General features: G+C 41.2%; 2 protein-coding genes and 1 long non-coding RNA gene across 3 annotated transcripts; 2 read left to right on the top strand and 1 right to left on the bottom strand.

Moving 5' to 3' along the window:
• Nucleotides 1-10: 10 nt before the first annotated feature.
• LOC115115486 (protein FAM237A) lies at nt 11-3,601 on the top strand. Its single transcript, XM_029643984.2, has 3 exons — nt 11-2,087; nt 2,617-3,001; nt 3,367-3,601. Exons 2-3 carry the CDS (start codon nt 2,617-2,619, stop codon nt 3,513-3,515), a joined length of 534 nt encoding a protein of 177 aa, XP_029499844.1. The 5' UTR covers nt 11-2,087; the 3' UTR covers nt 3,516-3,601.
• Nucleotides 3,602-3,779: 178 nt separating this feature from the next.
• Nucleotides 3,780-11,923, top strand: LOC115109425 (caspase-8-like). Its single transcript, XM_029634313.2, has 13 exons — nt 3,780-3,932; nt 5,428-5,711; nt 5,945-6,050; nt 6,187-6,331; nt 6,424-6,497; nt 6,650-6,695; nt 8,339-8,412; nt 8,587-8,620; nt 8,734-8,829; nt 8,976-9,064; nt 10,275-10,395; nt 10,504-11,017; nt 11,161-11,923. The coding sequence occupies exons 2-13, from the start codon at nt 5,431-5,433 to the stop codon at nt 11,330-11,332; spliced, it is 1,752 nt and encodes a 583-aa protein (XP_029490173.1). The 5' UTR covers nt 3,780-3,932; nt 5,428-5,430; the 3' UTR covers nt 11,333-11,923.
• Nucleotides 11,924-12,142: 219 nt separating this feature from the next.
• Nucleotides 12,143-12,620, bottom strand: LOC115115478 (uncharacterized). The gene is made up of 3 exons (XR_003861380.2): nt 12,535-12,620; nt 12,335-12,438; nt 12,143-12,226 (listed from the first exon to the last, which is right to left on the bottom strand). It is a non-coding gene; the product is annotated as an uncharacterized LOC115115478 (long non-coding RNA).
• Between the last annotated feature and the right edge of the window lie 4,140 nt (nt 12,621-16,760).

Here is a 16,760-nt window from a genome sequence, read left to right as displayed (position 1 = left end):
GATTTTTCCTGTGCTTTACATATATTTACACACGATGAAGTTGGGAATAAAAATGTTAAATTGTGAAAATGATGATAATGTTGTTTTAGTGTAAGGGCTGTTTGAAAAGACCGGCAGAAATGTAAGCCTGATTTGGTGACATCACCAGGCGGTATAATTTATTAGATCAATAACAAAGAGAGTTCCAAACCTCTCTGCTAACAACAGCTAGTTTTTAGGTTACATATGGAGGGATTAAGCTCGTCCAATTAGGCCCCTCACCCAGACCACTCCCAGACAGTCCCAGCACAATTATTGCTTGAGAAATTGCTCTTTGCTAAGAAGCAATTATTTTTTAATTTTGACCATTTCAATTTTTTAATAACAGTAAGGTACTTAATTGTTACCCAGAAATGATTTGATATTGGGATAAAAACAGCTGCATTGGGCCTTTAAATAATGCAGTCAAGCTATAAAAGTGCAGTAGAGAATGAATACGAGGTTAGAGCATGTTGTACTGTGCTTGAGTCGGTATATAAATCCATCATGTGATACTGACCACCTCCTGTTCTCAGACGTGTGTGATATGAACTTTGAGCGTACTATAAACATGTAGGTGGGCCCTGTGTCACGAAGAGATCGAGTCATCAGCCAGGAAGTGCAGCTCAAACTCAAACGAAATAAAGTCCTCCAAAGTGTTGAAGCTTTTGTCACATATGTACAGTGTAACAAAACCTTTCCAAATGTTTACACCATCTAATGAATAATGATTCCTAAACCTCCTGCCTATAATCACTCTAACATTATGATTTGAACTTTAATATTCCCAATTTTGCTGAGGTGATTGCTTCCTTTAATTGAAAGACAATTCTAGTGTCTTATCCCGTCAAAACACCAGAGAGAGAAAATGTGGAACTTCCATCATAAAACCTCTCTTAAAGTGTCATTAGAAGGATGAATGACTTGGTGGTAGCCCACCTCAGCCCACTTATCCATGGCTTCTCACTAAGGCTCCAATTAACTCCCAGATCACGCATGCATGTGGCATTTCACTAAAAGCATCGGCACACGGCTTATGTAGCACGCCAGTACTCCCGTGTGTTTTGTTTGCACCGCAACCGGAAATAAGGACTTTCCAAGTTGACCCAGAGTCAGATCTCCTGCTGTCTTCCTTTCCGTGACTATTCAGCTTGAATGAAGCTGGGCTGTACTCATGGCTGTGCAGCAGTCTGACTCATTCACTCAGGAATATGGTTATACCCGAACTGCTTGAAATAGGATTGTAGTTATCCCTGAGATGTGATTTAGGATATGCAAATTCTCCTAGAAGTTCTGTAAGAAATTCTGATATCTGAATAAAGTAAAGGTTCTTTGCACAAGGTTGAAAATAGAGGAGATCCCCCAAAATGTTGGGGGGGTTTAAACAACCAATTGTTTCATTATGAATAGGGTCCGTTTTTACTAACCTATGACCTACTCAGTAAACATTTATCTTGCAACAGAAAAGAATCAACCAAATAGCCTGTTTCTTGAACATGTGTTTACTTGCTTACTCCTGGACTTGCTTTCTTACCAAGAAATATGTCTGATAATATCTCTGAAAGGTTTAGTCACAGTTCCTGTTGTTTTGTTAATACCAGCTTTAACCACAGACCAGAGGCCTAATCCAAGGTTGTTCATAAAACCACCTTTTCAGTTCTTGACAAAGTTTATTCAGATGGATTATTAATATATTAATGAAATATTGTTGTTTTTATTTATTATGTTTTTGTATAGGGGATTTAAAAACAAAGGAACAGATTGATGCACTGCCAAAGAGGAAGGTCTAGGTTATAGCCTCTGTGGACATGAAAGAACCCTCCCTCCAGTGTAAAATCCCTGAAGAATGATGTGTAACAATGTACATTTCAATTCACATTTTATGCAAATGATGAATCCGTCCAATAGAAATCAGCATGTGACAGTCAGACAGTGTTCAATCACTTCCATTGGAACGCTAATAAACTATTTGGCCGTCCCCCTTAGATAGACTGACGTACTGTATTTGAGAGCAAACAGATGCGCATCTAAACATCGAGGGCTGCACAAACTACATCACTCTACAAAAGGTAAGTCCCTGTTTTGCACCTGTTGTATTTTACGAGCTTTTTCGTGTAGATTTAATAAAAACCTGAAATTCGAACGTTTTGTTTGAGAAATATTTGTTGCCAGGTTAATCTTGCAAAATGTACTTTATTTGAAATAAAGCAGTTTAAAATAAAAGCTTAGTAGGCCTTTCACTTTTATGATATTTCCTCACACAACAGTTATATGCCTATTTTTCATCAATATTTGGCATGTTATTTATTTAAAAAATCATAATTCAAAATAGAGTGCCTGATATTTGTTCAGAACATATTACTTTATTTGTATTTTATGGAAAAATAACTATGTTTTAATCTTTACCATTTCAAGGGAATAGTTTATTCTGAGAACATGTAAATTCCTATGGGCTATCTTTAACAATAGCCTAATTCAAATATCCATTCTGAAAATAGAATGCAGGGATAACATTATGTTTGATTAGAGACAAAGTCGTTTTGGTGAATATTGGCGTCGTTCATGTTTTACCAACATTTACATTCTGTCTCAACACAGATGGATACTACAATCCTCAACGTGTTTCTGGCTACAGTGCTGCTCATGGGCTGTGTATGTGTGGTACCTCTCCAAGGTCAGAAGCCAGGACAGGTGGACCCCCTGACTCTGAGCAGGGCATCACAGTGCTGGACCTCCTCCTCAGAGCTCCTGCTGGAGATGCGCTCCCCGAGGATCGCTGACACCGTGCCTGCCTTCTGGGACCTGATGGTGTTCCTCAAGTCGTCAGACAACAGGAAGCACAGTGCTCTATTCTGGGACCTGGCCCAGGTCTTCTGGGACATCTATGTGGATTGTGTCCTGTCCCGGACCCATGGACTGGGGAGGCGGCAGCTAACTTGGCCCCATGAGCAGATCACTGCAACGCGCTCACTCGTCACTGACAGTAAGTACCTGTCTCTGACACTTTTCTCTCCAGTTTACAGTTTGGGCGTGGATACTTTTTAAGGAGCCGAGTTAGGCTCTGTCTGTGTGTACAGGATACATTTTCTATTGCAACTGATATCAAGGCTGATCTGGTGCCATGATTAGAACACAGAAGTAGCCTATAAACGTGTGTTGTGAGATAATGACTGCTACGTTGTGTGTTGCTGTACATATCATTGATTTAGTCAATTGCAAGTCACTGTTAAAAGATCATTATGATGAGATGATGGGATCTGATCTGTACACATAACCATACTTAAATCTCCGAATGAAACATATTCATCACTAGTAATGAATCGTTTTTTTTCTGACTTTATCTTGCAGAATCTTTTGTTCAGGACTCACAGACTAACGTCTCCAAACTGAAGGAGTCATCTCAGGGATGGCTAAAGATCCAGGTTCAGCACTTTGGACCAGGCATTTTAAATCACATCACTCGCACCAGGGGGATCAAGAGTAGATCTATTCTTTAACCACACATTATAATTCAACCAAGTCCATATGTCCTATTGACTTTTTCTACCTTTGATGTGTTGAATAAAAAATATTACCATCTGTGTACTTGTCTAAGTGTATGTCGTGTGTATGACAATGCATGGATGCCACTGTACGTTTGTGAGGATTAGGGTGACTCATCTATATTAATTACAGCTACATTGCAACATTTCGAAAGGGTGAGACCATTGGTTGGAAATATTGAAACGGGGCGTATCCTATGAAATTGGCGTGAGGAAAGCTCGAAGTACTGTACTGACTTCACGCCACTTGTAACGAAACCTCCCGGTACTTTCAAGGAAATAAAATGACTTGTAGTTGTTATCGGGAAGAAGACAGGATCTTTGGAAAAAATTGATATTCCTGTTGTTTATGTTACCTCTCCAAAAGTACAGGTAGGCCTGTTTGGACTTGAAATATCAGGACGCACATTTACACTTCGAACGCACTATTATTCCTAGCCGAGGAACGCTCAACTCCGTCCTTCAGCTATACTTTCACCAAACTTGTTCTTGGGGCATTTGTTCTAATTAAACAGTAAAACAATGGTATCATACCCTGTATAGCCTTTTTGGACAGTGTGCTATTTTTTATTGGACAGAGTGTATGGCTTGTTATGGGTGAATTAATGTAGATTTGTCATGGTTTCTCATTCTCAACTTTACGTCTATAATAGTCTAATGAAACAGGATCGATTTCCGTGCTTATAAACCCAGGGTCCTTACAATAGTGTGGGCTAAATCCGGGTGTACACACTATATGACTTTCAGAATCCTAACATCGCTCAGCCTATCACATTAGACGCATTTCATGTCACTAAACGATGTAGCACAGACGGCGGTCACACACTGCAAGATATTTTACTTGGTCGTGAGGATTGTTGATACCACGCTATCTCGCAAAAAAACATTGTTTGTGCACTTCAGAGCTGTAACGAATTAACGCGTTGGTTAATTAAAGGCAAGTACAAAGTGCAGACGCATACTAGTAGTAGTCATCGCTCCGGTTTGTGAGTCTACACCTTCTTGGTGATGCGAAACAACGTCATCATCTCACTGGTTTCTTCTCTGGCGAGCTCGCATTGGCTGTCGCTGATCACCGTTCTCAAAACGTGTCAGGGCACATCTCACATCACAAGAACATTGCAGATTGTGTGCTGTTAAAATGAAACGTTTGAAAATATCGGGAAGTCTGGGATTCCTGAAGTACCCCTCGGACTGCGTCTCTGAGCCGCTCACATTAAACCAGCTTCGGAGACGGCCGCGCGCCCAGATTAGGCAATGACATGGGGGGTTTTGTCTCCGATTTTAAAAACTCCTATGGGACAGCTAAATCGGGGCCAAAAACGCGTAGTGTACACCCGGTTTAAGAGACGTATTACTGTTTTATATAATTATGTGAGCATAATCTTCTAGTGTGTTGAGGAAGTACAGTTCCCGCTCAGCCCAGTCAAAACTGCCCCCCCCCCTTAAAAGATTTAGATGCACTACTGTTCCACTGGATGTCATAAGGTGAATGCACCAATTTGTAAGTCGCTCTGGATAAGAGCGTCTGCTAAATGACTTAAATGTAAATGTAATGTAAGTATGAGCTCTTCTATAGAATATACATGTTTTGCCCCCCATGGTTTCCTCTCTGATTTTTATGCGGGTGGAAATGGAAAATTAGTCAATTCTAAAAAATAATTATGCTTGGACAAACTAGAAAATTCACTGAGGCCCCTAGGGGTCCCCATCCCCCTGAAAGTTGATGCACTAGAGGGCTATCCAATTGATTACACACCTGGGCTAATTGATCATTTCAACTGATTAATACCATGTACAGAGATTGTAAATTCACAATATGTATTTATAGATATCAAACATAGCAATCATATTGGTATTTCAACAGGAGATGGATTTCCAAAGGCTGCTGTTGCAGGTGGAACAAGCCCTGAGCAGTGAAGAAGTACAAGCACTTGCATTTCTTTGTACAGATTTACTGGGTAAAGACCTGAACTCAGTGACCACAGCTAGTAAACTCTTCTCTCTTCTGACGGACCAAGAACTGTTATCCCCTGATCAACCTTGCTTGCTTGCTGACCTACTACTCACCATCCAGCGGCACAGCTTGATGCGAGGCCTTGGCCTCAACAACCAGCTACCAACAACCAGTAGACACATCTCTCCTTATAGGTGAATATATAGGCCACATTTACTATAACCTTAGTGTTGTCGGAAGTGGCTGGGAATTAAATGATTACTACATCTGAATCCATACATCTCCCCCACAATTGAATACAGACAAAGACAACTACCCACTCATGACACGAATATAAACCCATGTTGTGTTACAGTTGATCACTCCATATACTGTACTGTGATGTTCTCTGAAAAGTGAATGACACATTGTATCTAACCATCTGCAGAAAGATGCTGTATGACCTGTCAGAGAACATCACTCGAGATGAGTTGCGGGAGATCAAGTTCTTGTTGAGTAATGAACTCCCTCGTAGAAAACTGGAGGACAACCTGGTGAGTATGTCAGAACAGTCTAAAATGTCATATGTGTTGCCCAGAGTAGGGCAGTAACCTTTTACAGTATTTTGTGCAATTTAGTGCTTATCTTGATGGACCAACTGACGTTACACATTTTGCTTTATTCTTTCAGACGACCTTGCAATTATTCCTGGAAATGGAGAAAATTGATATTTTGAGCACCGTAAAACTAAACACTCTTGAAAGCATTATTGAAAGTGTCTGCCCCGTGTTGAAAAAAACGATCAAAAAGTATAAGACACAGAATTCCTTATCTGGTAAATCACTTATATGCTGAACAATCCAATCCCTTGCCTGTCAATGATTTAGAACGGGGATATGACTGAGATGTTTTATGCTATTCAATCAGGGCCAGGAACTCAAGAGACAGGGATGGGACAGTTAAGACCAAGATCTGTGTCTGAAGCTCATGCAGGAATCCAGGTAACATACAATGCTCGTCAGCACTCCTTTTTTGATTTCTTACATTATCTTGATATCCAGTTCTCATGGACACATTTCAGTTCATATCTTGATAAGCTACTACAGTATAATCCTCACAGACTCTCATGCCTGTTTTATTTGCTTTCCTTCAGGCTGCCTCCATGCTTCCAAAGAGGCCTGTCTCTTGTGAACTATCAGGTAGATAGGAGCTGTCACTATCCACTGGGCCCAAACTGGTTGAATCAACGTTGAATCACCTCCTACTAGAGAGTTGATCTTCAGCTGTTCATTTGGTCTCCCATCCAGGGTTTTAACCAAGCCCTGCTTTTATATTTGTTACTGACTACTATTAATGTGCTATCGTGAGAATGACTTTCAGTGACCTCTTAAAAACGAAATATATTCACTTTTGCTATCAAAGTCATTCCAAAAAGGTAGGTTTAACAGAGCAAATGAAATGGGACCATACTTTATCAGACATATATCATCAATGATGCTATTCAGGACTATATAGCATTAACAAAGTCATCAACAGCTATTGTTTCAATTCAACCCAGAATTCAACAACAAAAATAGACAATACATATGCCTAGGGTTTCAAGCTTTGGTTGATTTCAAGTGTAATCTTCAAGTTTTAATCATTAATATGTTGGATTCACATCTCCAACCTCAAACAAAAAGTTGAAGAGTACAACTAATTCTAATGAAACTTTATTCAAAGTGCTTTTAATGTTTGATTAGATTAGATTTAGTACTATTCTTTAACTTGAATTTGTGGTTGAGATGGAGATGTGAATCCAACCTATGAATGATTAATTTGTGTAATATCAACATTTGAAGGAGATGTATATTCTGCTTGGATAGCTCCATCTGTACCACTGAATTAGTCTGGCTTTAATTCCAGTTTGTCTACAAATTAATAATTGATATGTTGGATTCACGTCTCAATCTCAACCGAAAATCAAAATGAAAGAGTAGGTCTAAGTCAAACTTTAAATGCACTGTAAATAAAGTTTCATTTGAGTTGAGATGGAGACGCGAATCTAACATATACATTATTGATTTGTAGACCAGATGGAATTTGTTGACCATCAAACAAAATTCAATATCACTTTTGCAATACAGTCAATAGCCTATTAACTTGTCGACAAGTTAACAAATGATGTTGGATCTCCAACTAAACCAAAAAAAAGTTAAAGAATGGGATTAAGCCAGTGGCTCTAATGAAACTATCCAAGCATTAAATGTTGATATTTGGTTGCGTTGTCAACCAAACACAATTCAATATTCATTTTGTAATACAGTAAATTGCCGAAAGTAAAAAATATCTTACAAACTAATTTAACAGTATTTATTCAACCTTTAAAATGAGTAACACATCCATGGCTCATTTTGAGGTTACTTATAGGTTCTTATATAATCATATTTGTTTGTGCTATTAGATAAAGCACAGTGATAACATATCAAGTTGTGTAAATACAAAATAAGTGACATTGTATTCCCATTTGAACTTTGTTTAGCTTTTTAATGGTTGAAAGCATGGTGATAACACATTTAGATGACAACTAAACCATAAATCAGATGTTGTTTTCCCATTGGAATTTGGTTGTGCTTTTAGCTTTGGGAATTCAACACATTTCTGGCAGTCTTTTTGACTGGGCGAATAAAGGTTGAAATCTCATTGATCAACGTCTCAACCCAATATTACCAAAATGTCCACGTTGAAATGACACGATCTGCCCAGTGGGTACTGTCAATGTCAAATCTTCTTCACTATGTTATAACATGCTCACCTTCCATTTCCTGTTTGTCTTACACATTCCATTTTCTTTTTGTCTTAGTTGAACAGTATGGCCATTCTGACGAGACTCTCATTCCCCCCACTTACTTCTCGAGTTCACAGCCTTCAGCCAAGGTAAGTGTCTAATGTTCAGTCCAGGTTTTGGGGCCACACTTATTTGCTGTATATGCTGCATTGGAGCATACAGCATACATCAACAGGAACACCCCGCCAGTCTTTACATCAGAGGCCATGGCCATCCCTCATGTCTGTGTAGTAACTTGTCATTACCTCTTCTTCCATTTACAGGTATCCTCTCTGAATCGATCTGACACCTCTCTGGGTAAGTCCCACACTGAACATGCTGTGCCGCCCTCTACCTTTGTTCTCTGTTTTGGAGTACAGTACAGAACTCACATGACCTTTTTGTGTCATCTTGGTCTATCCACACAATAGATGTTCGGAGAGTCTCATATTCGATGGATGCAGGACTTTCACATGGGCTGAGTCTCCTAAGTACCAATGGGGACAACTGTGCTGCTCCCATTAAAGGTCAATTGAGAATCTATAATGCCAATCTGCAAAAGGGGCCTGCTGACTCTTCCCTTTCCCACTCACTCTGTTGGCTCATTGGCCTCACTGTTTGTTAGCTGTATCATTGATGCATTCTTACCTGATCCATGTCTTCTCTCATATAGAGTATCATCATGTTTCATCCACATCCTCATGTGGAGACAATAAGAACTTTGGCCCAGCAGATCCTCAGAGAGGAAACACCAAAAGAGAGGTTTCTCTTATAATGATCTTTTTAAAGGAGCGTTGACAAAGTCATGTCAGTGCCTGTTTTTACTGAAAGCGGATTGTAATGTATGGATTATTTTAGGTACACTAGTTGTTTCTGGGATTATGGATTTGTATATGACGAAAGTATTCAGACCCCTTGACTTTTTCCAGATTTTGTTACGTTACAGCCTTATTCTAAAATTGATGAAATTGTGTTTTTCCCCTCATCAATCTACACACAATACCCCATAATGACAAAGCAAAAACAGTTTTTTTCAATTTTTTTTGCAAATATATATATAAAAAAGCTGAAGAATCACATTTTGTAGTACTTTGTTGAAGCACCTTTAGAAGCGATTACAGCCTCAAGTCTTCTTGGGTTTGACGCTACAAGCTTGGCACACCTGTATTTGGGGAGTTTCTCCCACTCTTCTCTACAGATCCTCTCAAGCTCTGTCAGGTTGGATGGGGAGTGTCGCTGCACAGCTATTTTCAGGTCTCTCCAGAGATGTTTGATCCGGTTCAAGTCCAGGCTCTGGCTGGGCCACTGAAGGACATTCAGAGACTTGGAAGGTGAACCTTCGCCCCAGTCGGAGTTCTTGGTCACCTCCCTGACCAAGGCCCTTATCCCCGTTTGCTCAGTTTGGCCGGGCGGGCAGCTGTAGGAAGAATCTTGGTGGTTCCAAGCTTCTTCCATTTAAGAACGATGGAGGCCACTGTGATCTTGGGGACGTTCAATGTTCCAGATCTGTGCCTCGACACCATCCTGTCTCGGAGCTCTACGGACAATTCCTTGGACCTCATGGCTTGGTTTTTGATCTGACATGCACTGTCAACTGTGGGACCTTTAATAGACAGGTGTGTGCCTTTTCAAATCATGTCCAGTCAATTGAATTCACCACAGGTGGACTCCAATCAAGTTGTAGAAACATCTCAAGGATAATAAATGGAAACAGGATGGACCTGAGCTCAATTTCGAGTCTCATAGCAAAGGGTCTGAATACTTATGGGAACATGGTATTTCTGTTTTTATGTTTAATACATTTGCAAACATTTCTAAAACCCTGTTTTCGCTTCATCATTATGGGGTAGTGTGTGTAGATTGATGAGAAAACTGTTTTATTTAATATACCGGCTGTAACGTAACAAAATGTGGAAAAAGTCAAGGGGTCTTAAGATTTTCCGAATGCTCTACATGTGTTTTCTTTCTGTAGGAACTGGGAGAATATTCTATGACAGGAAAAAAGAGAGGTTTCTGTCTGATCATTAACAACTGCGACTTTAGAAATTCCCCTCTACCGTTAAAAGAAAGAGCGGGAACACACATTGACAAAAGTAAGATCATCTTTACTTGTAATACTTACTATACTGAAATACTTTCAATACCTGTATGTGGGTTGCTTTTGAAGAACCAGGGCTCAACCACAACCACTTGTGTTTTAGAGAGTTTGGTGAGTGTGTTCAAGTGGCTGGGCTTTGAGACACAGACTGAGCCAGACTGCAGTCGGGAGAAGATACTGTCTCTACTTGCGGAGTTGCGCACCCGGGATCACAGCCAGATGGACTGCCTGGTGTGCTGCGTTCTGAGCCACGGCCTAGAGGGAGGTGTTTACGGGGTGGACGGGCTGGAGGTCAGTGTCAGGGAGCTCACAGAGCCCTTCTCTGGACTGGAGTGCAGCTCACTGAGGGACAAGCCCAAGCTGTTCTTCATCCAGGCCTGTCAGGGCAACAAGGACCAAAAGCAAGTGTTCATCCAGTCTGATGGCCCAGCACCAAGCTCTACTACTTCCAGCTCTATCTGCACTGATGCAGTGGTACACAGAGACTCCATTCCCACTGATGCTGACTTCCTTCTGGGCATGGCCACTGTCCCTCACTTTGCCTCTTTTAGAGACAAGAGGCAGGGCACTTGGTTCATCCAGTCGTTGTGCCAGAACCTCATCAACTTGGTGCCCAGGTTAGTGCTCAGAAATATGCTTGGTCTCTCTGTTGTTAGATTCTGCCATCAGTACACAGTGAAATATGACGTACAGATGTGAGCGTATTGTTGGTAAATTAATATCATGTTTGATTTCCTCTCATTGTTCTCTCTCTGTCCAGTGGGTATGACTTGCTGTCCATCCTGACCAAGGTGAATGATGATGTCAGCAGGATGACAAATGGCATTAAGAAGCAGATGCCCCAGCCTGCATACTCGCTCAGAAAGAGGGTGATCTTTCCCATTCCCAAAGAACCACCTCCCAGACTATGTGAGCCACAAGCATTGGCTTGAGAACACTAGAGCAGATTTCTTTAATGGTCGTCACCTTTCCCATCTATTCAGGGTACTGATTCAGAAACTAGTTGAGTGGACTCTTACCGACGATATTAATCCATGGGGAAAAGACTAGTACTTGAATAGCACTGCCCTAGACTGAGAGACTGTCTCCACTGTCTACACTGCACACCTCAGGGATCACTCAAGTATAAACTGCTGTGTTTTTCCAAAACTGAATGTTAACTGTTTTTTACACCTTATATAAAAAATGAAATTCAGTATAAATATATCCAAAGAACTGTAAATAGAACATTTCAGGAATTTTTTTAAAGGGTGTTTTTAAATGTTGTAGAGAAAAAGCAAGAACAACCGAAGAGCACTTAATATGCAACGTTTTCCACGTGTTTTTTTTCTAAATGGTCAATTTCTTACTCCTTTGCACATTGACTTCCTAAATGAATACAAAATAACATTTTCAATCAATATAGATAATGTTGTTGTTGCTGCTGTTTCAATACATCACAGTGTACTCCTTGACACCACATGTCATACAACACATTTAAGACACATTCTATGACAGAAGAATAAAAAATATGGTCAAACATGTATTGGTGTGGTCATGAGTTGCACTATGGCTCTGTTGATTCTTGCGTGATGCATGACATGCGTCTTGGTCCAAGCTGGCTTGGGTCTTTCCCGAAGTCTGACATACGACAGGTCTGTCACAACAACAAGATAGCCATCACTAGCAGGTTTGAACAGAAACTTCAGTGACAGTTTCTCTGAATGAAGAGGATACATAGAGTATCAGTAGCTTACCACAATATCCAGTTGCTCTTGTGTCTGGTGATAAGCTGTTCTCAACAAACTGATGGTTACATCCTTCTCTGTCAGCTCACCAGCTAGTACCTAGAAAGCCACACACGCTCAGTGACTTCAGAGGTAAACTATCCCATTGTCCGAACCACCTATAAGTCAAATTCAGGTTAACATTGGTAGCAACAATCCTCCTCTGACCTGTATCTCCTCCTCAAACCTGGCCTGGAGTTCTGCCATTTCTGCCTCAAAGGCCTTTCTTTGGTTATCCTTTTCCTGCTCACTTTTGTTCAGCTGCTCACGTGCTGTCAGTGATGAGAAATATACCATTTCTAAATGTCAACACTGAAACTGAGGAGCTGTATAATCACTCTACTTTGCACAATTGTTAATAACCTCACAATGCATCAGTTGGTCCATGAGATGCCTTTCCTGCTCCTCTTTCCAGCTGTTCTCCTTCCGTAGCCAGCTGCTACGCATCTCCTCAAATATACTGTCCTAGAGCAGTAGGGAAAAAAACACTATTTTAATTTTCAATAAATAAATCAACCTTTTTTTTTGCAGTGCATTTCACTGAAAAAATGTGAAACACTAAGTTCTGACTGGTGCCATCTGGCAACAGGTGGCAAGGCTAATTCACCTTGTATGTGCGGAAGGAGCTTTTGAGGAAGTCATACTCTTTCTCCAGCAGGGCTGTGAGGGTTGACAAGCAAAGAAAGGGTGAGAGTGACAGGGACAGGGAGAAGAGACAGTATTAGTTAGACTTTTAGGCTGCCACAAGTCATTGTTTCCTGTTTAATACCACATCTCTCCTCTGCACAGCCCTTCTCCCCCTCCAGAGTCTTGGTATGGAGGGTCACTAAAGCACTGATCTCTGATCTGTGGGCCTGCATTAGCTGCCTGTAAGTCAGAGGGAAGTGGTGACTGGGAATCACCTCTTTGTCAAAGGACCTTATTCCAATTTGACAGTCTAGCATGAAAGGACGCCACCTCTGCTAGCTGTGTGGGGCATAAAGTACCTACTCTATCTCCTGTTGTTGCTGCTGCCTAACTCTCTCAGCTCTCCGCTCTGCTTCGTCCAACAGCTGTGAAACAGAGACATGATGAAGTTAGAAGGAGTCAGAGGTCCCCTTTAGATGACCATGTTGGAGAAACTGTCTAGATATCTCACCGCACGGCAGCTGTGCTGGTGGGACCGCCGTTCATCCTTTAGGAGGTCTGTCAGTTTCCCCATCTGCTCCTGCATGTCCTGCAAAAAACCCTGCCTAGCGAACACAAAGGCAATAAGCCAAGCATGTAAAGGCCAATAACTCTGTAATCCAGAAGAGCAGATTTCATGCACAGAATGTTACTATCCATGTGAAACTACCCAAATCAACTATATCAGTGGTGTTTGAATGAGTTCTGTGCTTTGAGTGACATATCATACTGACAACTGACTAAATACAGGGAAATTAAAAACTCACATGTTCATAGTTTGGGAAACCCAGTAGCCCACTAGGCCTGAGGACTACACTGTGCAAGTTCTCAGGTTTTTGCTGGGATTCTAATATGAGGTCATAGTTAACTTCTAGGTTCTCACAAACTTTACTCTTCCAGTAATCTCTGTTAATCCAGAAGTCAAATATTTCTCCGTCTATACACAGAATCTGCCCATTGGAGATTACTGTTCCAGAATTTGAGAAAAAAAAATCATTTCTGGGAATGAATCAAGCTTTACGCATCCCTAAAGTCACTAGACACATACGCATGTTACAGACCGACCAAGTGGGAAAGCAATCATAGGGCGCGCACGGGCACATGTTTAATATATACTGTAATACTACTAGCCACCTAGCAATTGTATGAAGTTGGCTTTAGCTAGCCAAGATTGGTTCCCAATCTCACAATCTCACAACTAGATACACTACAAAAGTATGTGGGCACCTGCTTGTCGAACATCTCCAAAATCATGGGCATTAATACAGAGTTGGTTCCTTCTTTGCTGCTATAACAGCCTCCACTCTTCTGGGAAGGCTTTCCACTAGATGTTGGAACATTGCTGTGGAGACTTGCTTCCATTCAGCCACAAGAGCATTATTGAGGTCGGATACTTATGTTGGGCGATTAGGCCTGGCTCAAAGTCGGCATTCCAAATCATCCCAAATGTGTTCGATGAGGTTGAGGTCAGGGCTCTGTGCAGGCCAGTAAAGTTCTTCCACACCGATCTCGACAAACCATTTCTGTATGGACCTCACTTTTTCTGCCCTGGGGCATTGTCATGCTGAAACAGGAAAGGGCCTTCCCCAAACTGTTGACACAAAGTTGGAAGCACAGAATCATCTAGAATGTCATTGTATGCTATAGCATTAAGATTTCCCTTCACTGGAACTAAGGGGCATAGCCCGAACAATGACAAACAGCCCCAGACCATTATTCCTCCTCCATCAAACTTTACAGTTGGCACTATGCATTCGGGCAGTTAGCATTCTCCTGGCTTCCGCCAAACCCAGATTCGTCAGTCGGACTGCCAGATGGTGAAGCGTGATTCATCACTCCAGAGAAGGCGTTTCCACTGCTCTAGAGTCCAATGGTGGCAAGCTTTACACCACTCCAGCCGACACTTGGCATTGTGCATGGTGATCTTAGCCTTGTGTGCAGCTGCTTGGCCACGGAAACCAATTTACTGAAGCTTCATGAAACAGTTATTGTGCTGACGTTGCTTCCAGAGGCATTTTGGTACTTGTGAGTGTTGCAACAGAGGACAGGAGATTTGTACGCGCTTCAGCACTCTACGGTCCCATTCTGTGAGCTTGTGTGGCCTACCACTTTGCGGCTGAGCCATTGTTTCTCCTAGACAATTCCACTTCACAATAACAGCCCTTACAGTCGACTGGGGCACGAAATGACTTGTTGGAAAGGTTGCATCCTATGACGATGCCACGTTGAAAGTCACTGAGCTCTTCAGTAAGGCCAATGTTTGTCTATGGAGATTGCATGGCTGTGTGCTCGACTTTATGCACCTGTCAGCAACAGCGGTGGCTGAAATAGTCGAATCCACTAATTTGAAGGGGTGTCCACATACTTTTGTATATATAGTGTACCAAGAAGCCATTTCAGGCTATCAACGAAGAGTAGCTAGCTTGTCTAACTATCTTAGCTGGCATGCCTGCTGGCAAGGTTGGTAGACTTTAGAGAAGCAAGTCATTTCTAAATGTACTGAATAAAGCGCAAATCATTATCCACAGATGACCTCGATAGTCCAGCGTCCCATTGTGACATAACTAAGACCACCATTCACGGGAGACGCACAGCCCGAATGAGCGCCTTCCCACAATTCCCAACCAACTGGTCTCTTGGTTAATTTAAATGTGTTGACAGTTGGAGAAATTGCTTGAGCTGTGCTGAAATTTCAAAAAGTATGAAAGTCAACGGTCAAATACTCTAGAACACTGCTGTGCGTACACGTACACCTTTGGTACTCTGATAGACCCTTAAGACTCACATCCCTTTCAATCTTTTACCCAGATTTTAGGAGATGTAGAGAAGCATATTTAGTTCCTTTAAAAAAATAACCATCAGTCAGGAGGATACAGACAGCGCTAGAGGTATGCTTAGATATGCAGAAAAATTTACTTACAGTATTAAGCATAATAATTATGGCTCTAGATTGCAAGAAAAATGTGTTTCAGGAGTGTTAGAAATGTAAAATTCTCCAACAATTATCCACCCCCCAGCCATTGCCATCCAAACAAATTTTGGGGGCGCATGACGCTCCTGAAAGAAATCCTATGAACCTGTTTAATCAGCACAACAACATTAAATTAAAACAATGATACTGTAGGACTCCGTATATATATATTTTTTATAAATAACCCACCGGGCACACCACGTTATTTCATTGATAACCGAGTAATTTTGGTTGAAACATTGATCATTGAGATTGCAACTTATATTCACCCACTCAAACAGACAGCCAAATGTTAGTTGCATTTCCATCTTATCACTATGATTTCAACAGTCTAAATGCATAACCAAATTCCAATGGAAAAACAATGTCTCATTTTTGGTTTAGTTGTCACCCAAATGTCTATCCCTGCACTTTCAACCATTTAGGGCTCCCGAGTGGCGCAGCGGTCTCAGTGCTAGAGGCGTCACTACAAACCCTGGTTCGATCCCGGGCTGTATCACAACAGGCCGTGATTGGGAGTCCCATATGGCAGCACACAATAGGCCCAGTGTTGTCTGGGATAGGGGAGGGTTTGGCCGGGGTAGGCCGTCATTGTAAAATAAGAATTTGTTCTTAAATAAAACATGTTTTTAAAAGCAAATCAAATCAAAAATGTATTTGTCACATGCTTCATGAACAACATGTTTAGACTAACAGTGAAATTTGTATGTTCCCTTCCCAACAATGCAGAAATATATATACATTTTTCAAAGTAAAAATGGGATACAATGTCAGATATTTTGTTTATTTATAAAACAGATGAATGTGTTACTTCATCGAATAGCAGAACCAAATTAACTGGATTACAGTTAAGATTACAATAAAAGTACAGGGCCTCCCGAGTGGTGCAGCGGTCTAAGGCACTGCATCTCAGTGCTAGAGGTGTCACCACAGACCCAGGATCGATCCCAGGCTGTG

Source organism: Oncorhynchus nerka, linkage group LG3 (genome assembly GCF_034236695.1).
Source record: "Oncorhynchus nerka isolate Pitt River linkage group LG3, Oner_Uvic_2.0, whole genome shotgun sequence".
Taxonomy (NCBI): Eukaryota; Metazoa; Chordata; class Actinopteri; order Salmoniformes; family Salmonidae; genus Oncorhynchus; species Oncorhynchus nerka.
This window is presented reverse-complemented; position numbering and strand designations above follow the sequence as displayed.

Coding starts and splice junctions, on each gene's coding strand:
- LOC115115486 (XM_029643984.2), top strand. CDS start 2,617: ATGGATACTACAATCCTCAACGTGTTTCTGGCTACAGTGCTGCTCATG. Junction 3,002..3,366: donor GCGCTCACTCGTCACTGACA/GTAAGTACCTGT, acceptor TTTATCTTGCAG/AATCTTTTGTTCAGGACTCA.
- LOC115109425 (XM_029634313.2), top strand. CDS start 5,431: ATGGATTTCCAAAGGCTGCTGTTGCAGGTGGAACAAGCCCTGAGCAGT. Junction 6,498..6,649: donor AAGCTCATGCAGGAATCCAG/GTAACATACAAT, acceptor GCTTTCCTTCAG/GCTGCCTCCATGCTTCCAAA. Junction 11,018..11,160: donor CTCATCAACTTGGTGCCCAG/GTTAGTGCTCAG, acceptor CTCTCTGTCCAG/TGGGTATGACTTGCTGTCCA.